This window comes from Lycorma delicatula, chromosome 9, assembly GCF_047948215.1.
Source record: "Lycorma delicatula isolate Av1 chromosome 9, ASM4794821v1, whole genome shotgun sequence".
NCBI classification, from domain to species: Eukaryota; Metazoa; Arthropoda; class Insecta; order Hemiptera; family Fulgoridae; genus Lycorma; species Lycorma delicatula.
Genome location: NC_134463.1, coordinates 19,463,722 through 19,486,822, shown reverse-complemented (window position 1 = coordinate 19,486,822; position 23,101 = coordinate 19,463,722). Strand labels below are relative to the sequence as shown.

At 28.5% G+C, this 23,101-nt stretch overlaps 1 protein-coding gene across 9 annotated transcripts in view; it reads left to right on the top strand.

Annotated features, from left to right (window-relative positions):
- tty (tweety) overlaps positions 1 to 23,101 on the top strand; it is a 356,795-nt gene that overhangs the window by 283,744 nt on the left and 49,950 nt on the right. For all 9 annotated transcript variants that reach the window (XM_075375807.1, XM_075375808.1, XM_075375806.1 and 6 more), the window contains 7 exons: positions 5,790 to 5,950; positions 11,348 to 11,459; positions 12,651 to 12,889; positions 14,864 to 14,959; positions 15,524 to 15,596; positions 18,682 to 19,040; positions 22,036 to 22,137. In XM_075375807.1, coding sequence (XP_075231922.1) covers positions 5,790 to 5,950; positions 11,348 to 11,459; positions 12,651 to 12,889; positions 14,864 to 14,959; positions 15,524 to 15,596; positions 18,682 to 19,040; positions 22,036 to 22,137 — 1,142 coding nt within the window. The remainder of the gene's footprint in view (positions 1 to 5,789; positions 5,951 to 11,347; positions 11,460 to 12,650; positions 12,890 to 14,863; positions 14,960 to 15,523; positions 15,597 to 18,681; positions 19,041 to 22,035; positions 22,138 to 23,101) is intronic.

Here is a 23,101-nt window from a genome sequence, read left to right as displayed (position 1 = left end):
TCCATCAAGACACAACAAAAAACAAAAGTATATAAGCCTCCTAAGAAATATTGAATTATGTAAAAAAATGATTCCACTCATTGAAGAAAATTTTGAGATATAGGATGGTGACCCACCCTCATCACCATGATCATTATAACTAAAATTGGATGACATCAACCTTCCGTGTACAAAAAATCATTGTGCCAGATTTTTGCCAAATTAGTCCATCTAGTCTTGAGATATCAAGCAAAAGAAAACAGGTTAACATCCATACATATATCATACCAGAATTTTTCAGTGCTAAAATTTGGTTGGAGGAGATCATGAAATGTCAAGATTTGTGAATACCCCATCATGCAAAATTTGATCTGATTTGCATACTTTCTCGGATAAGGTAAAATATTACTTTCCGTATGATCGAGAAAGTAGAAAAAGAATTATATAAACCATTATATCACTCCCCACCACTCTCTATGTAATTTATTGAATTATTGCTTTAAATTAGGTGTTAAACTAGATTGGTTGTAAAAGACTATTATAATAAAATACAGGTGTTGTCTGAATAATTTGATTTTTTAAATTTAGTTGTCAATTAGTGATTTCTCTTTTAAATATGGAATTGTGTATGAATCAATACAGGTGGTAGAACTGTTCGGTTTATGTTGTTGCTATGTATGTATATATATATATACTTAATAGAATTTAAAATTTTAACAGTACAGAGCAATAACATATATTTTAAAAAGATTAATTTCAGTAAAATATAAATATATACATATAATTCATGTGCTTGACACAGGAGTGTTATATTCTTAGTATTAATATTATTTTTATTATACACCACAGATACCAGAATTATTTAATTAACAAAATGTTTATTAATATAAACAGAATGGAGGGGTAAGAGGAAAATGCATAAGTTGACAGAATACTCGATTCTTGTTTTAAATTGAACGTAAAGATGAAAAAGTCATCCTTTGACTTTATTTTATGATTTATCTTTCTATCCCTGTTTTCAATGCAAGAAAATAACATTTTTCTGTGTGTATGTGTGTTTTGTGAGCATGTACACACACATATATATATATATATATATATATATATATATATTTAGTTTTGGTTAATGAAGATCATTAATTGAAAGAAAATCTTTTAAGTGGTAGCTATTAACTGAAGAAGCTTAAAGAAAATAAATACCTGTTCATCTAGCCTTACTTTTGACACATTATATTGAGATGATGAGAATCAGTCATTTCATTTCATGCAGACCTCTTCTTTGATTCATCTTGAAGGCAGTTTATTATTTCATAAAGCATTATGTAGTTTTTTCTTTCACTTAGAACCTCACTTTCCTTGTTCATACTCTGTGGGTTTTTTTTATGAACACTTGCTCGGCCCTCTAAGTGAAGTGGATGTTTGTCTCGGTTCAAGAAATTGGAATGAGAGAATATAAAGTACGGTTGAGGTCTGGAGTCGGGGTAATGATTTAAAGGGATGAGAGAAAACCACTACATTCCTATACACCCTCTTCCAACCTTTTCCTTCATTTTCCTCTTACTCGGTCAAGTGTCATCGGCAACCCCATTCATTATTCATTATTATCTTTATTATCCAAATAACCCTTTACTATGACATTGATTTTGTTTTATCCATATATGTTTTTTTGCAATTTCTTGTGTGCTATATACATGTTTCTTCCAGTCTTCAACACTTATGATTTGTGCTATGTATATGTTAATATAATTCATTCTTTCACTTTATACAAAATACCTTGCTGTTTTAATAATTTTCAGAAAACCTTCTGAAAATTGTTTTAACAAAGTTTTTTTAATTTAAAAATTTGTAATTTTTCTAAATATTTGAATTTATATAATTATCATTAAAGCTTATTTTTTAATTCAGTTTTTTATTCATAGTACTGAATATGATTAAAAAATTATAAGTTATACTCCTTCATCATCAAATGTGATACTACTTTTGCAGAAGCATAAACTAATCAACATTTTCTACAGGCATTGGCCTGTAGAAAATGTGGAGAGATACCCTATGGGGTACGGACAAAATTGAGAACTGTGTGTGTAAAAATTTGATTTGAGCAAAATCATCATAAAAACATTAAATTGTTTTAATATTTTTATTTTTTTAATTAAATATTTATTAAATAATAGTTTAATTTTTTTAGTTGTTTGTATATGTATGTATATATATATATTTATTTGCAATGTGTATGTTTTAAAATTATACATTTTAAAAGTAGGTTACCTTAATTATAATTAAATGCTCAGTGTATGAACTGTCATGTAACAGAATTTTTAATAAGATATTTTGCTTATTGTATGAAAATGATTTATAATGTTTTGTCAATATGTTAAAATCGTTTAGCATTAGTTAAGTAATAAACACTATTTATTATTGTTGCTCAGACTACATATTATGAACTAAAACACTTTCAAATGTATTCGTATTGATTTATTGTCTTGTAGAATTAATGCTAAAATTACTTTTAGTAATTTAACCCTTAACTAATTATTCTAAATGTTTTTTTAAGTTTTAATTTCTTTTCTTTTGTTTATTGTATCCAATCAAATCTCCATATTCACTGAACAGAATCAGTAAATAAATGGTTTTTGTAGCCCACAAAAATAATTTCCTCTGGTGATATTTATAATTTTCTTTGGTTTCTAATCACATAAATTATCAGAATTTTTACAAAAACTTAAGCTAAAATAGAAAGCTTTTTTAAATTTATTAATTTCATTGTAATTTTATATGCACATTAGTGATATTTCAGTCAAATAAATAATTCAGATATATATAACAATATGGGGGAGGGTTAGGTTCAATTCTTGATAATTTTCGTACATTTTTATATTACTTAAAATTCATGTAATTCTTCAAATATTTCCAAGTATTTCTTGTACAACTTACCACCAAGTTTCTGGAAGTTATAGGTGGTGTACAGTTTATCTGCTAAACAAAGGAATATGATGATTGTGATAAAATCATCCATGGTGAGGATTGGTGTTATCTATTTGTGTTAATAACTCAAGATTGGCTAGACCAAAAATCTTCAAATTTGGCGTGACACCTTTATATTCAACAATATTGATACTATTTAAAGTTCTTTGGTGGTTGGGTTTCAATTAACCTTACATCTCAGGAATGGTCGACCTGAGACTACTGTATGACTACACTTCATTTACATTCATACATATCATCCTCTGAAGTAATACCTTACGGTGGTTCCAGAAACTAAACAGAAAAGAAAGAAGAAGGTTAAAGTCAGAATCTCAAAAGGGTGGGGAGGGAGATAGAGTTTAGGAGTTACAATCTGTTAACTCGAGATAGATTTATTAGCAGAAAAACTCGAGCCAGAAAAATTTAGCAGGATTGCTGATTATTTAAAAAATTTATTTTTTATTATAATTTAGCAATTTATATTTAATATATTCTAGCAGATATCTTTTATTTTTTCTGAGTTTGTTTAACAAAAGAAGAAATATAATGAAGGGAAAAATAACCATCCCTATTACGAAGTAATGTACTTCTTCTTTTTTTTAATCAAACTAAAATTCCCGTTATCTTTTAGAAGAACATTATTTGCAAATATTGCCCAATAAAATTTTGTACACATGATTTATTTTAAATAATGGATTGATTTTTCTTTTTCATTTTAACCATGATTATTGCTGAATTAGCAATCCTAAAGCAGTGAAACTTAGCATATACATCAGTAATATTTTATATGGGTTGTTCCAAGATTGTTACATGGGCATATGTACAATAGCTCAAAGGTTCTTTTATCTTAATAAGCCCTCTGTGGCAGTCTGTTTCAGGTCTCATGGGTTATACGACCACCACTATAAATATCTGCCCATGTTTGGTGGTGAGATAACTAAATAAATAAATTTAAAAAAATATATATATATATATATAATAAATAAATTTCAGTATAAATATAATCTAACCAAACTTAACCTACGCTTACTGTGCTTGGTGGTCAAGGTTAGGGAGTGAAGTGAGCATAAGCTGAGTTTGGTGGGTCTTATAATAAATATATATATATATATGTATATTTATTTAGTTATCTCATAACCAATCATGGACAAATATTTGGATGTTTATAGTGATGGGGTTGTATAACCCATGAGATCCTTTGTTTCATTCTGATAGAGCAACTATAATGAAACATTGAATCTTCATTGTCGTCCCTACCAACTTTAATGTGTGGTGTGGTGATTTTTTTTGCAGTAGAAAGACAATATGACACTAAGAATCATTGATAATTGTGTCATATTTATGGTAATAATAATATTATGAGTGAGAGTGCTGTAAGATATTAGTACTAGGAATAACTGGATTTCAGTTTTTTCCCCTAACTGTAAACAACCAGAGGAAAAATATGATGGTTGAGCAAGTTTAAAAAGATTAAAAAATTGCATAATTATTCATTATTAATATCAATCAGCAATTTACAAATTTTTAAAATGACTGGTTATTTATTAATTTCTAAAATGGCTTATATCATGACAAACTGGGCTGGGTTCCTATATTTCTGTACTAATTTGGTACCAAAATGTCTGACACATACATGAAGCTCCAAGATTGGCCAAAGCCTCAATATTCCATGTATGGTACAGCAGAAAGGGGATATTTCTCAATAGGATTATAGCAATAATGACCCATGGATCAAATTTATAAATGTAGAAACCATTGGAATTAAGTGGGTTTAAGCAGTGGATGCAATCTTGCTCATTTAGCCAAAATTCAAGTGGACATTATTGCAGTGAAAAGTAATGCCTATAATATTTTTGGATTACAAAGAAATCTTGCTGTCAGAATTTATGAAACCTGGATCACGATAATGTCAAATTTTATTGTAAATCATTGAAGAAGTTTTGGAAATCAACTCAAAGATTTGAATTTTATATATAGCTATATTGTGAAAAAGAATTATACTGCCTGCTCAGTGTAGATAGGGTATTTTTAAACAATATTCTATAGCCTAGATTTGACACTAAATGACTAATATCTCTTCATCGAGTTGAAATTCTGGTCGGTTATGCGGCACTTTGAAACCAGTGATAGAGAAGTCAAGAGAGTTCATGGTGGAAGAAGCTCAGCATGAATACCCTCACAATGAATTTCTTCAATAAGGGTCTGTAAAAGCAAGTTTTACGATATGATGACTGCCTGAACACGAAAAGAAGTAATGTATATGTGTAAGTAATTTCAATAACTTTTTTACTTCAGTTATATTTTGATATCATGTAACTGGAAGTTAATTTTGGAATAGTTGTAATACAAAGAACAATAAATAATTAGATGGATTTTGGTGTATCTGTTTGAAATTATAATGATATTTATTTTGCATTATTATTTTTATTTTTTGTATACTGAAAACTGGGTTGAAATCATGAAGTTTTATGTTGGAAAACTTCCAGCCATGAGTAATTTCTATTATATTTTCTAAATGATAATTAGTAAAAAGATTAGATGTATTTTCTGTGTTATTCCTCTTTGCCAGTTTTCTCCTTTTGTTAACATTATTTACTCCACCATATTGCATATCATTATTTACTAAAACTACTTCCCAACGCCATAAAGTATAACTAAGGACATCTTTCTAATCCTACCTAGTAATCTTTCTAATCCTCTGTGTAATATATGAAGATGGTAGCAATGGATAAATTTCATTAACCTTTCAAGTGATGCATGTTTTATATATAATACATATCAATCATTGCAATTTAATAACCAGTCTTTTTCATAAGTTTTTAATTATTTTGTTTTTTTATTTTATTCAGTCTCTAGGTATTTTAGGATCGCTCCCAGCTGCGTGGTTGATTCTAACTTTATTTTTGCTTCTCATCTACCTCCTGACGAGATGCTGTGACAGAAAACCACGCCCTAGACATAGTATAGTGATATTAAAATGGACACTATCATTTTTTACTATTCTTTGTTGGTGAGTATGAATATATATTTTTTTGTATTCTGTTCAGAAATTGTATGTTTTTTTTAGTAGACATATTGTACAGTATAATGAAAAAGACTTTTCAATGAATTACTAAAAGTCTCTGAAAAAGGTAATGTGTAGCTTTAAATGCTAAGAGTCATCTATAGCAGAAATAGTGGAACTAAAAGCATTGCTAGCTCTCTCTGATTGTAGGGCTATTAAGTACTAAATGAGTATACAGTGAACATTTTCACTTGAAACTCTCTTTCCTAAGTGGAAATGGGGTGAAAGCGTGAGGGCTTTGAACTTATTTTGGGAGTTGAGGACCATTTATGCTCCAGCTTGAATTGAAGAGTATATCTTTAGTTTCCTAAAGAGTAAATACTTCACCTTCTTTCTTGTATATTTAAAGAAACCTTTCTGAAAACAAAACACTTATTTAATGAAATAAATAAACACAAATATAAAATTTATTTAATCTTCTAAAGTTTAACTTTTTATATCATTTATTTATAAATTGAAGTTTTATTATTAAAACTTTTTGCTTTATCTAATAACTAAGGTATGATAGAAGTGAAAACAAACCTTCATTTTAATAGAAAGTTTAATGGAAAATAGTAATGGAAATTCCATTACTCAAAATCTCAGATTTATACAGATTTAAAAGCAAAAATGTTTCATTGAAAAATATATTGACTTCTTGTAGTCAACTCATACTGCTCTATTGATAATAGCTGTGTTACTATGGAACCCACAGGATTCCTAAAAATGGTTGTTTGTGTTGTAATTTTTTTAATATATATTTCTTAACCAACTTATAAATGAAATAAAAGAAGTTTCTCCACCACACCTAAATAGTTTTTTTTTTTGTAATTTCAAACATCTTTTTCACCAAATGCAACAATTTCAGTGATTTTTTTTTCATGGAGGAAGTTGTAGTGCTCCATTATAAATTTTTCCAGATAACTGAAATGGGAGATTGTGTAACAAAAAATCCTACCAGGGAAAAATTGAAAAAAAATATCTATTATGATCCCCACTTATTCAATAGGGTTGAAAAAAAGGAAAAAATAGGTTGTGTGTGTATTTATACATTTTGTGTATTGTATATGTATATATATATATATATATATATATATATCGTATATTGTATATATATACATACAATATTTATGCCAAATCTAAACTTAATGAACAAAATTCTGATATATGAGGTGAAGATTGCTTAGAAATAATGTTGAATATCTTACCATCCCTTATTCTAATTGACTTAAAATTTTGGAATTTTAAATAATTTAATTAGTACTGTCATGATAATAAAATTTTATTTTATTTGGCCACTATATAAAAATTCAAAATTGTGAAAACTAACCACCTTCACTTTTTTAATTTTTCCCAAAATTTAACGCCACCAATCTAACCAGATACATGTTATGTACATACTTATTCAATTTCCAGAACTTTCTATGGGTTTTTTTACATGTTTAGGGATTCATGAAATATCAATATTCACAAAAAATCTGATGTTGTAATTTTAGATCTATCAATATCCTTTCGCTTTATAGCTGCTGTGTAGCAACAGTAGTTATTATAGCCAAGAAAGTAAAATTGCATTGCATACATAGATGACATTTTGATTATTATAGTTTAATGTCGTTCTAATATACAGAATGTTTTTATGCAAAATCTCAAGAAAATTTAGGGTAAGAACTAATTCATATTCATGCATTCTAGGAAGAGTGTTAACTCATTCTCAGTAGTATTCTCTTTTCATAATTAGTATTCATTTCCTGTCTTTTATCAAATTGCAGGTTTCTCATATTTGTATTTATTTTTAGCAGACTTTTATACAGACATTGGTTGTTTGTGTTAACCTATCTTGATTTTAAATAAAATAGAATGAAAAATAAAAAAAATAAATTAAAAACTGAACGAAAAGAAAATATTAATACTCTTTCTGTTCTTTTTATTTCACTTCTAGAAGTCTGTTCCAAAGTAAATTCGAAGTATTTATTTATTCTTAATTTTTTAAAGAATGTAAATGAAAATGTATTATTTTTAATTGCTTATAACAATTTTTTTTTTTTTCATTAATTTGAAATTCCCTGACAAGTTATCAGAATTTTAATGAATTTCTAAAATGAAATAAATGAATTTTTAATAAAGATAAAAACTTTTCATATCTGTTGTAACAAGACCAGTATAGCAGACCAGAGTAACAGATTCCTGCCAATTAAGAAAAAAGTAGTAGAAAATATAATAATGGGAGGAATCCAGAAAGGGGCTAAAAGAAACCCTTTTAGCAAAGGTAACAGGTCTGTTTAACAGTCATCTTTTGTAATACTGCCCACTAACACACAATAAACACTTGTCATTTCGTGAAAAGAGTTACCAGACCAAGGTTTGGAATGCATGGGAACGAAAGGCTCGGTCGATCATTCTCATGCTTCGAATTGGGTCCAGTCTAGCACATAAAGAGGATAGGCCAGAAAAGATCAATTAAAAATGAGTACTGCGAAATGAGTCTACACGAGCCATTATGATGTGAGTCTGAGAGGAGGTCAGAGAACGAACAAATTTCAAAGTGAACTAAGTCGGCATGATTAGGGTGACGTCACAAGTAATGGTTCAGTGAGTTACTGAACCATAATAAGACTATTATAAAACTGTTATAAGACTATAAACTAGACTAGTATAAACTGTTATAAGACTATAAGTGAAAGAGATAATGTATTAAATTTCATTCATAAACTGCTAGGGTAGTTTTATTTGTGAACAACAAAGGTATTTGCAGTGAAAGATTTGTAAACTTGTCTTATCTATTGTACTATTGTTGTTAATACAAAACTAGTAGTTAAAAGTGTTAAGACTAGCAGTCATGTTATGTCTTTTGTCAATGTGACTGAATTCTGGTTTTCATTATTTATCTACCTGTGAATAAATCCTGATAGTTTTTTAATTCTGTTTTGTATGTAATTTATGTTTATTATTATTGACATTTAATATTATTATTGTTTATTATTGCCATTAGTGTCATTATTCTAATTATTATTGAGGTGTTTTTTTTATTGTGTTATTATTACTATACTATGATTAATATTTGTGTATTTACTATTTCATTTTTTATTTTATTATTTATTTGTACTTTTTTATTTTTGTTCTTAAAGTAATAAATTGTAATTATATAGACTTTTTATTTGTCAATATTTTAATATCCTAATCGAGCCACTAATGCAACAATATATATATATATATATATATATATATATATTTCTCTCCTATGTGGATATCCTGAATATGAAATTATGTATTTGTTTTAATTGAGTAAGCTATTCAATAATTTAAATGTAATTTTCGAATATGCTTAATTGATAATAAAATATGATCAGGTTATAAATAAATAATTTTACATCTCATTAATTATAATTAGTAACAACAATGAACTCTTTTCTATTCATTTTCAGTTAATGGATGAACAGTATTTGATATTTACAAGTAAATTATTAAATTAAATAACTTACATTTTAATTAATTTAAACCATTAAAATATTTTCATTACTGGAGGTAGGTAAAAATGCATTTGTATATAAAATTGAGTAAAATATATATTTTTAAAAAACTAAGAAAAATAAAAAGATAAAAGTCGTGATTGTCAGGCATCCTCACCCGAACACAATTAACGCAACAAGGAGATCCCCCGTCCTTAACTTTGCATTCCTTAGCGTGATGACCTCCTTTATTATAAAAAGAATAAATTTCCATGTATGTGGAACCCTTAGCCATAGGTCCAAACAAATAGCACTGAAAACATCTGTGAATATTAATGCAATCCTTAATCTTACAGTAAAGGAGGTCTACATATCCGCCCTTTCTCCATCATAGCTTTGCATAATTCCATATTGCATTCTACAACATAGGTAACATAACTCAATTCCCTCCTAACTGACTGAAATATGACTTTGAATTTCGCACGAAATTCACTAACATTAATAAAGGTGAATCTCACCAATATGCTTTGTTTAGACGTAGGGAAATCTTTTTATGTACTCCCATGAAAGTGATGTAAATGTTATATAGTTCCACCATAACTAAATTTGTGCTATCTTAATTATTTCAATTTGATGGTGGTGAACTAAATGTGTGGGTAAAGATTTAGATGAAAATAAATAATGCTTTTTGAAGTAGATATTTAAATACGGTGCTTTGTTCTATGGGAGTTAAAATTAAATTATAGTACTAGTGTATCTGGTAAGCTGTGTCTTTGTAATTTAATGGTAGTTACAGTAGAATCCTTTTTGACCACGTACTCAATGAATGACTAATTGTTTACTTAAATATACTACATTAATTAAATATATGCTCATTAGTTTGTTATATATGCTTCTAAGGTGTAAGAAATTAGTCTGCCATCATAACTCATGGCCAAGTACTCATCCTTAGTACTACCATGCTTTGAATTCCATCTTGTAGTTATGTTAGAGAAGTTGAACTGCATTTACAAAGATGATTGCTGTAGATACAAATATATTTTTAAATTTTTGTATTAATCCCACTCCTGACATGTGTGTTAATGAGGTTAAACATAATAGCTGACTTGAGTCTGTTATGTTTTTGTGTTGTATATATTTTTTAATATGATTAACATTGGAGATCAAGAGAGGCAAGCTCCAATGACTGTGGAAAAGAGGTAGATGGAAATAGATGTATAATTTTTCTCTATGGTTTTTTAACTTATTTACTGAACAAAAGAGAAAGATCTAAGGATAAAAGATTAAATTGTTAAAAGTTGTTTATGATGCAGTTTGTTTTTTGTGCTAAAATTCAAAATGAGAGATGTATATCAAACATGTTGTGCGACTTATAAGAAAAGTAAATAAATAATAAAAAAATTAAAATAAAATAAAAAACATTTTTTAGTAAAGTGAAAGTTCAGTTTCTTTACAAAAATCATTTTAATTTTCATTGTTTTTTTATCTTGCAAATTTACTATTTTCGCTATCATAAAAGTTTATCTGAAAAGTTAAAATCTCTTCAGTCATGAAGTTTATATTCAATTATGATTTATTTCCTTTCATCATTTAGATATTTCTGGGAGTTGATTGTCAGTACATAAAAAAATGTAAATTAAGATTCTAATATTCAAAATCATTTTTAATAATTTAATTTTTGTAGATTACCATCAATAAAAAACAATAATCGTCATTTATTTTTTTGATCAGTAAGCACAGTTATATTTTATGAGAAATTTTGTAATTTAATGACCATTTCATTTAAATTTTTGGTTAATGGTTGTAAAACTATTTTTTCTTTAAACACATTTTGTGTGAAATATGTTTCTTTATTTTTATTCTATTAAAAGTTCAGTTTTATTTCTGTTATTTTAATTTATTTTATTTATTTTTAAAGTGGAGCGGTTGGTGTTGGGCTGTATGGTAATGATGATGTTCACAATGGTGTATTAGAACTACTAGCAGCAGCTCATTCAATAGATGATCATATTGGCGATGTTAAAAATCTGGTATTTAATAAATTTGTATTGTTTCATTTTTATCATAAATAATTTTTTGTCATTATCTTTAATATTAAAAAATGTATAATCCAGGTGTATGAAATCAAACTTTAATGTTATTATTTAATTACATATTATTTTAATATAAAAATAAAAATTAGTTTCTGTTATACAGCAGTTGACATAGTTTTTTTTTTTAATTCTACATACTTGTTTGGAACAGTCTTTAGGTTGATGTATTTTAAATTATATTCAGACAGGAGGAGTCAATTTGAATGTGTTCTGTCATTATTCTAATAATCAGGTATTTTTATGTATACATATTCATGACAGTCACAATTTGCCCAGTAATTACGGATATAACTTTCAATGTATTCATTTTTTCAAATTGAAACTTTACATTATTATGCTTGCTTGTGGAAATGTGATAATATAAGTAACATTTACAATATAAAAGGAAAGCAAAGGATTCACAATATATCTTTCTCAGAATGACTAGTTATTCATAATCAATTAATGGTTATTCAGAGAAATGAATTTATGGTATCTCATTGAGGATATCTTGATTTAAAAAATAATTAGTTATGTCCTTTGATTAAATTACATATCTGTGTATGTCAAAAGAAATGAGTTTACTGGATCAAGCGTCCTTGTAATCACCTTTGTTATTTTATGTAAAGTAAACCATTAAATTCATAAGCAAAATGGGTTTACAGAAATAAATAATACAACTGTAAAATTATTACTGATAAAAATATTTTTTTTTTTTCAACTAAGTATGAAAAAAGTTAATGTAACTTATTTTTCTTATTAACTTATTCTATCTTTCATGATTTTTTTTAATTTAGAAAAATTAATATGCTTCTCAGTTTTTTATCCTAATCTATGTACGCCTTATAAACTAAACAGAAATGAAGTAAAATATTAAAAATAGCTGATAGATATAAACAACACTGTTATCATGTAAGATGTAGAAGAGTATTCAGAAGTGTTAGGATATGTTCAAACTCCTTGTACTTTATATATTTATATTGTAATTGTTTATGATTATACAGCTGTTGGTGAATGACAACAGAAATTTGGAAATTTAGACTAAAAACAGTCATCATATATAACAGTCATATATATATATATATATATACACATATTTAGTTTTAATTATACACATTAAAATACATTATCTGAATTCTTATTTTTCAGACAAGCGCTATCGAGTCAACATTAAAATTAAAAGTGCAGCCACTTTTAATCGAATTAGGTGATATATTCGATAAACCAGTTGCAAATCAGACTGCTAGAGCTATGCTATTAACAGCTTTAGCATCTATGACAGGGAACACTACAGCTGGATTGACCAGCTTAAATGATATAATGAGGCCACTTCGTGGTGTCTCCCTTACTCATTCTATTTCAACTATTCATCTAGCTGAAGCAATCAGGTTTGTGTGTCATTATTGAGCGATAAAATATTCTAATGTTTAATTGTTGGATTTTGAATCTCAGTAGAAGTATGTAGTATCTTAAAGAGTTTGTTTTAGTACAATAGGATTGTTGAGGAAACAACATTAATTAGGTGAACTACAGCCTATGAAATGTTTAGTTTAAGGTTTGTAGTTGTGTTTATTTATGTATGAAATATTATTAGTATTGGTGTTGATTAATAAATGTACTTCAAGATGAGATAGTACAATTAAGATAAGTAATTGAGTAGTACTATTACATTTTGCTGTATAAAATAATCATGATAATAGTATCAAAAGTAACTTTTTTTGATTGATTAATAAATCTCAATACTTGTAAAAGTAAATAATTCAAAACAATTTAAATTGAATTGTCTGTAAATTCTTTAAAAATATATTGTTAAAAATTTGTTCTGAAAGAAGCAGAAGAAATACAGTTCCAAAAGAAATATATTAAAATAAAATTAAGTTGGTTTTTTAGAATTACACAATAACAGAGTTAATCTTTTATTTTCCTAATGTGTACGTTGCACTCTGTTCAACTACTAAATAGTAAGAACCCCCCCCCCCTGCAGCCAAATGAGATAAGGATGATATGTATGAAATGTAAATGAAATGATGTTGTCTTGTACAGATTAAGATCAATTTTTCCTTAGATGTGTGTTTCATTTAACCCCAACTACCAAAGTATACCCGTCTCCACTTTTTAGTATTCAAATTTATCTAAAAGCAAGTAGTTTTTACTAGGATTTGAACCTCAGAACCTTCAACTTTGAAAATCGGCTGTTAAACAACTGATTGCTATGTGGTTGAAATACAATACATGTACTAAAATACAATAAAGAACAACAAAATAAATTGTCACGAAATAGTTTTTTTCTAAAACTTTCATTAAAAGGATATTTTTTTTTAGAACCTTAAAAATCAATTGCTAAAAAAAGAGCACAAATCTTTTTTAGGAGTAAAAAATGCAAACACTTAAAAAAGTCATTACTAAGTTATTTCTTATCTTTCAAAGAAAAAAAAGAACCAAATTGCAAGGATAGTCCAACCAAATTGCACTTAGAGAAAAAAAAATTGTTACCTGGTCTTTTATAAGTAGAAATGGTAAAGGGGATTATAATAAACATAAAAAAATAAATGCTTGAACAAATGTGGTGGACGGTTGATTTAGGGGGGGTGGGGGTTGAAAAAATGTTTTTCCAATAAAAAAAGTTGTAGATCATGCAAAAATCTACAACTTTTGTAGAGGTCACTTTTTAACATAATCTCAAAATTTCCAAGAAAAATTTGATAAATCTTCTTTTTTTTTATTTTTCATTTCCCGCAAAAATAATTTAATTTTGACGAAACTTGGTGAAAGTATACCTTTCTGTGTCTTAAATAGCCACAATTTTTTTTATGTCAACTTTCACTGGAAATCGCAATAATACCATTTTCAACCCCTTTTCAACCCTCCACCGCCCCTGCTCGTGTATTTATTTTTTTATCATTATAAGCCCCTTTACCATTTCCACTTATAAAAGTCCAGGTAACAATTTTTTTCCCCTCTAAATGAGTTATTTTGATTGGTCTAGGAAGATTGTGAGCTGTAAGGAAATTCTCAATGTTAATTTTGCTAAAATCGACAGTTTTTAAAGTATTTGCAGAAACTTTTTAATCTCCACCATTAATCTCCCCAACCCTTTACGGACTACCTGATTTCCAAGGATTCTCCAGAATCATAAATAAGAAAGATTACTCTTGTCAAAAAATAGTTAGCGGCCTTTAATTATGTCATGTAATTTTTAATGATTTGTGCAATTTTTATTTTTTTTTAACAAAATCCTATATCATCTGGAACATCTAATTCAACTGATGGAGTAACAACTGAATTATTATCTTTATATTGTGTTACATTTTGTATTTTTGTTTTTTATTAGCATTTTTAATTTTTGTCATTTCTTTTTTCAGATGGCCTGTCACTATGGCAGTTCTTAGTATTTTACTTGTATTCTGTGTAGTCTTATTATTTGGAGTTGCTCGCCACTCGCGATGTGCTCTTATTACGTAAGTAAACTAAATAAAAGAGTTATAAAAAGTAACTATTTTGTAAGGATGTTGTAAATAATCAATTGTGATAATAAATCTAAATGGTACCTGTTAATTAGTGACAGAATGCCTTTAAAATGTAATTTTATATGATAAATCATATCTCTATTTTAGTTTGCTTTGTTTTTTATATTTAAACTCTCTCTTTGGATTTTTTATTATATTTAAAAATGTTAAAACTAATATAAAAAATATGTTAAACATAATATTACTAACTAATAGGCTTTTTGGGTGGGTCCTGGGTTAAAATAAGCTGTATCTATTACAACCTGATAATTTGCAATATCTGGAATGTTTTCAGAAAAGGAATATTAAAAATAAAAAGGATATGAAAAATTAAATGGTGTTAAACTTCCCATTTTGCTGGCAACTACAGCAATTTTTTTTTTCTGTTTATTGTTTAATTATTCATTTTTACTGTACGCTATCACAGATATTCAGATAAATTATGTTTACCTTGATAAAAAAGTTTTTTATCCATTTTTATTTAATTCATAACTGTTATTTTTTATTTCTTTTCAGATTTTCAGTGTTTGGATTGTTTGCTGTGATAATTTCATGGCTCCTTGCCTCTGTTTACCTGACTGCTTCTGTTGTGAGTTTTCCTTGTTGATTTAGTTTTCTTTAACTGCATATGAAGTCATTGTTAAGTTTGTAACATTCATTTATTTAAATGATTAATAAATTTTATCAGTTTATTAGTAATCGGTAAATACCAAATTCGTTCAGAAAGTTCTCAGTCTGTCAGAGAGTTGGCACAAGGATGACCTAATGACTTTTACATTGTCAAGTTATGATCTTTTGGATGGTGTGTTGTAAAGTTACAGACTTGTGCATTTTGTTGCTTGTTTGTGACAATCGAATAAATAAACAAGTTTTGACATTTTCTGATAAATTGATAAAATTTGAACTGTTATAAAATATTTTAAAAGGTTTAACCCTGATGGGTATACAAGAAGTGTTAGATTTGAGTTTAATGGATTCTTCCTCTTTGTTTTTGTTAGTAAAAAAGTTGCTAAATTTAAAAATGGTTGTACATCCATGCACAATGATTACTTGGGATACCCAAAAGTTGCTTCAACTGACAAAATTGTCACAAAAATCCACAATGCCATTAAGTGATTTCTAAGTAAAAATATGTGAGCTTGTTGAATTACAAACATGTCGATAGACTGTGTGTCCACTATATTGTACCAAATGTTTTGGTTTGAAAAACAAAAAGCTTTCTGCTTGATGGGTACCATATTTGTTACAAATCTGCCAAAAATGAATTTTCCTGAACACTTCTCAAGGTGTTAAGATTTAATTAAAGTGATTTTGCTGAGATTCTTCATCATTTTATAACAGTAGATGAAACATTTATTCACTATTACACACCAGAGATCAAACAGTAAGTGGGAGCAGTTAAAATATGCCCAGGAAAGTGAGAATGGTTCTATCTGCAGGAAAATTCGTGGCTATTGTTTTTATAATTCTCATGGTGTATTGTTCATAGACTACTTGGAAAAAAACAGAACTATCACTGGGCAGTATTACACTTTATTACTGGACTGATTGAATGCTGCTAATCAAGTTATACATCCGTATCTGGCCAAAAGAAAGTGCTCTTTCACCACAATAATACACTTACACACATCTCAGGTTCTTACTGCAAAACTACTTGGCCTAATCTTTGAAGTGCTCCCACATTCACCATACTTGCCAGATATGGCTCTCAGCAATTACTTCCTCTTCCCAAACCTGAAGAAATAACTTGCTAGATAAAGTTACTTTAGATGATGAGGTAACCCGCTTATTTTGAGTAATCCGCTTATCCGCTGAGACAACCGCTTATTTTGCAGAGTTGGACAAATTGCATTAAACTAAGAGTATTAAAAAGTCACTGGTTGGTAAGTCACTGGTCTAAATGTATCATATTGCAAGGTGATTACTTGAAAAAAAAATTTCCATAAAAACTAACAGGCTGAGAACTTTTCAAACAACCCTAAAATAAAGAAATATAGAAAAAGAGTATCAATTTGTTTTTTAAGCAATGTTTTTCTTTACTGATTTCTTTTTTCTTTAAATGTGATATCTAAAAATGTTAAATTGTTGAAATAAAATTATAACCTTTTTGTTAATTTTCATGCTTAAAAAGATTTAAAACTTCTTAATCCTCCAAGTGGTAACTGCATCTCTCTCACTCTCTCTTTCTCTTTTTTCTGTTTAGCCTTCGGAACCACCATAGATATTACTTCAGAGAATGATATGAATGAATGTAAATGAAGTGTAGAATGAAGTGTATGTAGAATGTAAAATGAAGTGTACAATCTAGAATTGAAATATTTATAAAAGTAACTCTTTTAGTAGGATTTGAACCTTAGACTAAATCGTGGATACATGTTTTCTTTGGTGGTTGGGTTTCAATTAAGTACACATCTCAGGAATGGTCGACCTGAGACTGTACAAGACTACACTTCATTTACGTTCATATATATCATACTTATTCATCCTATGAAGTAACACCTTGTGGTGGTTCTGGAGGCTGAACAGAAAAAGAAAGAAGTGGTAACTGTCTTTCTTATGGTTATATAACATCAGCTAAAGTGTAACTGAGTTTAGTGTGACACAGTATCACTTATCATGTCTATGGTCTTTAATGTCACATAACATTTTAAAGGTCAGATTCTTCTTTTAAAGTTAATCTTTTAGGCACAACACCTTATAATATAAGACACTTTTAATGAATATTTAAAGTTGTCTCCTCAGGAGTATGTTTATTTTTATTTCTTTGTGTTTTTACTTCCCTGGCATCATAGCTATAAAGCTATGCTGCACGAAGAAAGCATGGTAATCTGTAAAAAAAAAAATAGGGTATGGGTTTTTTGCATTTCTTAATGTTGCATGACCCAGGGACCCCCCCCCCCACAAAAAGAAAGTGGGGGTAATGTTCATACATACATAAACTGATTTTGGTTAAATTTTGTATAGAGACTCATGAATGTGGAGCAATTTTTCGTAGAATTGGGGTCAATATCTATAGGGGATTCTGGGGTCAATTTCTTAAATTTTTCCTAACATAATCCCATTTTATATTAACCTCAGTAAATACATGCATGCTTGTCTTATCATTTTTTTTTAATGTTGTCCCAAAATTCCCCCTTTCCCAAAAATCAAAAAAAGCTACATTTTTATTTATTGCATATTTTTTAATGTCTTCTTAGGCATAGTAGTAGTACAAGCAACCCAAAAAAATTACTATGGGGAAAATATTGGGGGTGGAGGAGTCATTATCTGTGTAATCCTTAATTAGTTTCATTCTGTGAGTAATGATTTTTGTTCTGGATGGCATAATGCATTATGATCATGTAGGGATCATAATGCATATAATTTTATTTTAAAATACTTAATTACATACAAAAACATATGTTAATTTAGGGGATTTTTGTAATCATAAATATAGTTGTCATTTCATAGATAACATCATAACTATTTATACTGTTAATGAAATTTGAGCTCTATATAACACATAGGTATTGCTGTTAAAAGGTATTGTAATATTTATATTGTAGATTATATGTTTTTATTACTTGTGAAGTCTGATTTTTAAAATATCATTATCATATTATTGTCGGTGTATATATTTTTTTTAATTTTGGCATTATTGATTAATTTTATTAATATTGTTATATCTGTTTCAGGCGCTGGGTGATTTCTGTGTGTCACCAGATGATTTTGTTGAACATAAAAGTCCATCATCGCTACAATCGGATATTTTGGAATTTTATATGTCATGTAATTCCACTTTACAGAAACCATTATGGGTTGTTGTAAGGAAAGGTACAGATGCAGTTGGAGCTGTATCAGCAAGTTTGAGTGTTTTATCACGCTTAGCTAAACAGCTTTATCCACCTTCTGAACTATCTCCGAAACTAGAAGTCCTTGGACGTGAAGTTAATTTAGCGTTTAAAATGATATCCGGTATGGGTGCGCTTATAGATTGTCCACCTATTCATCGAGAATACATACATGCTTTACATGCTATCTGTGATCTTGGTTTGTAAGTATATGTAATTTACATTATATTATTATGTTTTTTAACAGACTTCAAGAAAAGAAGGTAGGTTATATATTTGACCCATATATATCTTTTTTTATGTTTGTTCACACATAATATTTTTTCCTCTTAATCCAATTGAAATAAATTTTACTGCAATTGACACAGCTGCTTTTCGCAGTGTACCATGATGTTGAAAAAAACTTTTAGACAAAAAATCGGTCTAAAAATTGACAAAAAGAGTTTTTTCCATCCGATGAGTAGGTAGGGACAGTGAGAATCCTAATATTCTGTATGTTTGAGTAAAATTGAGTTATTTTGTCTTAAACCTTTATATCCAGTATGCATTTATGTAATATACAGCATCAGTAGAGGGGACATTGGGAATCTTATGATTCTACCCATGTTCTTAATTTAAAATATAATAAAATTCCATTGTAAATAATTTTTCCCCAGTAAGTTGGATAATCCCACAGATTATGTAACCCATTAGATCAATAGTAAAATTTACTTTTGAATATTTATCAGGTTTAGTAATCTTAAATGTTTCTGAGAACGCTTTTATTGTCAATATTCATAGTAATTTATTGTTTGCTATTTTGTTTTGGGGGTTATGCTCTCAGTCCTTATGTAAAAACTTTTTAAAATTCAAAGAATAACAGTTCAAGTATTATCATTTCTCAGATATGGTTATGATTGTCAAAATAAATTCATAAAATGTTTACATTCTTCTATCCATAGATTCTTACGCATTCTGCTATTATGAAATTCTTGTTCTTTCATTTTACAATAATGTTATATGTTTGCGAGAATATGGGCCGTTTAAAAAAAAAACAAAAAACACTTTAAAACCTTTGGAATAGCTTGGCAACAGTACACATAGTGTGTTCCAACAAGTGGCTCTGGGTAGTAGCAGCTTTAAACACAATGCTGTTTGACATGTCATGCCACCAATTTATTGAAAGTTTTGAGCTACAACTGGAAAAAATATGTATATTAATCTCTCATAGAATTTCTAACAAAGTGAAAATGAAAGATCTTGAAAAAGCCTGTTTGTGTTAAATTTTGTTTCAACTGAAAGAAACTTTAAAGAGACATTTAAAATGGTGTAGCAAATATTTGGGGAACACTATATGAGCAGTATGCAGTATGCAGTATATTTGCAGTACAAATTGATCAGTTTGCAGAACGTGGACCGTTGAAGATTACAGACCTGGACAACCTTCCTCATTAACAAACAACAATAAAATTGTTCTTATTCATTGTCATTGATTCACTCATGCCATGGCCATAAAGATCATCACTTAACTGTTTGAGAGATTGTTAAGGAAGTGGGCATCAGCATAGGATCATGTTACATAATTTTAATAAAAAGCTTAACATGTATTACATCTCTGTAACATTTTTTATCTTATTTACTGAGTGATGATCAGAAAGGAAGTCATTTTAATTCCATTATTGGCTGTTGCAATGTCAATAAAAGCCTTTTTTAAAAACATTATAACGGGAGATGAAACTTGGGTTTATGGCTACAATGTGGAAACCAAGATGCAGTCATCGTTGTGGGTGTGAAAATGATTGTCACAATCAATGAAAGCCTGCTTGAGTTGATAAAATATGAAGATGCTGTTGATGGTTTTATTTTGACTGTAAAGGCAAAGGCTTGATCTGTTATAAATTTGCTCCACGTGATCAGACAGTAAACAATGAGTTCTATTTGGAATTTTTATGGCATTTGATTATGGGGTTCTAAATGAGAAAGAGACTTTAGCTGTGGGAAAACCATAGTTAGATATTGCATCATGATGCAACAATACACCAGCTCATTTGTCGCTTCTAGAAAAACAGGACAGAATCATTGAACTCGCCCATTCTACTCAGGCTTGGTCATTAACATACTTTTTATTGTTCTCCAAATTTAAGGTAACCTTGAAAGAATGCAGTTCTCAAACCATTAACGAAATTCAGGAAAATATTATACTTCAGATATATACCATCTCAGGAAACCTTCTAAAAATGGAAGAAACATTTGAGAGCTGTGTATTGCCAACAATGGATACTACTTTGAAGGGGAAAAATTTTATTACCCAAATTCAGTCTTTTTTTTTTAATGCACCTCCTAAGCAATATTAACCACAAATTCATGCCTACCATATTATAAGGTCTATGGATTAAATACTACTGTTTAACAAGACAAGATAGTATGAACTTTTGGAACAGATTTTTACCAAAAGTATTAGAGAACTGCCTTTGCATAGAATTAAGTAGACATTTAAAAAAAATAATAATAAAAAAGTATATTTGCTGTTGAAAATTAATTGTATACTTTTGAAGAATTTCTTAGTTGTAAAAGAAGCAAATATAACTTCTGATTGATTGTTTTGAGTATTTCACTTTGCTGTAACCAGCTGCTAGTTTTAGTCACATTATATTAGTGTTTTCTTTGATGCATTGAGTTTTTATTTGACTATATTCTGAGTTTTTCACTCCCAGCATAAATAGTTTTGTAATAATCTTTATTATTGTAATACCTTTGATCATAACAGTTTTGTTTATTCATTATAGAAAATACAATTGTAATATTTCTGTTTTCTAACAGAAATATTACAATTGTCTGTGTGTACCAGTTGTTTACATAACATTTTATTTTTGGATAATTTTTAAATAATATACAGTGTTACAAAGTGTTAAACTGCCAGAAGTTGGAATTAGTGTGCTCAGTTTAATGGAATTTAGCCCCTAATAGCACTATTGTATGTAACGTTGATGCTAAACAGCTGGTGCAATTCAGTTTCTTTTGTTATTAATTGACGGCAAACAATCTTGAACGTCCTCACATGCTTCAGGCATCATATGTGTAATAAACTCTACAAAGTTATAGATTTTTAAAACTTAATGTTATGTCATAATTTTTCATGTTGTTTATCATACTTAAAATATTTGTCATAATCACCCATTTATGAAAATTACAGTTTTACTTGACTCTTTGTTCTTTTAGGTTTGGACTTACATTTATGTTAGCTGCTGCAGCTGGTGCTGGATTTTTCTTCACAATACTTGTTTGGTTAGACTCTCATACATGGATCTACATTCGAAAAAAGTAGGTTTTTAATATGTTTTTTAAAGATATCAATATCATTTTGATTAAAAATATCCTATAAATCTTTCCAATTTAAAATAATATATATGAAGTCTTTATGTGCTTGATGTTTTGGGTGCTTTATTTAAGTTTTATAATGTTATAAAAAGTTTAGTTACAAGATGTTGAGATTTTGTTTTGCTTATTGCATTTGATTTTTTTTTTTATTACTTTATGCCCTTAAAACTTATATCAGAACCAATTTATAATTTGTACCTAAAATCCTTTTCGTGCTGTTGCATATTTTTGTTTATTGCATGGCTTTTATTAATCTTATAATTTTATTTTTTCTAAATATAACTTTCTATATAAAAAAAATATTCAGCAAAAACATATTTAAATTTATTTTGTTTAATTTAATAAAAACATATTTTGTTTAATTTAAATTAAAATGTCATTTTTATATTCTCTTCTGTAAACATCTGTATTTTATAACGGTTCTCATGCATAAAACAGTATGTCTGAAAAGTTTCCCGATTAAATAAAGATACAAATTTAAAGATAAATGAATTAACTCACATCAGCCCTCTACATGGAACCCTTCTCTAGTTATACACTTGTTGCAGCGTCGGTAGAGCCCATCAAATGCTCTGAGAAATTACTTTGTTGGATCACCTTCAACTTCTCGGTGCAAGCCATGTGGATGGCCAGAATATCATCAAAAAAGCGACCTTTCATCTTTAACTTGAGTTTAAGGAACAGAAAATAGTCTGCTGGAGCCAGGTCAGGTGAATAGGGCAGGTGGGATAAGATAGTGATTTTATTTGCAGCATAATAACATGTTAAAACTCTTGCCATGTGTGTCAGGGCATTGTCGTGCAAGAGAGTTCAACTGCCAAATCCCAGAACTCGGGCCGGATACAACGAATGCGATGTATCAGGCATTTCACTACTTCCAAATAGAATTTAGAATTCACAGTTTGAC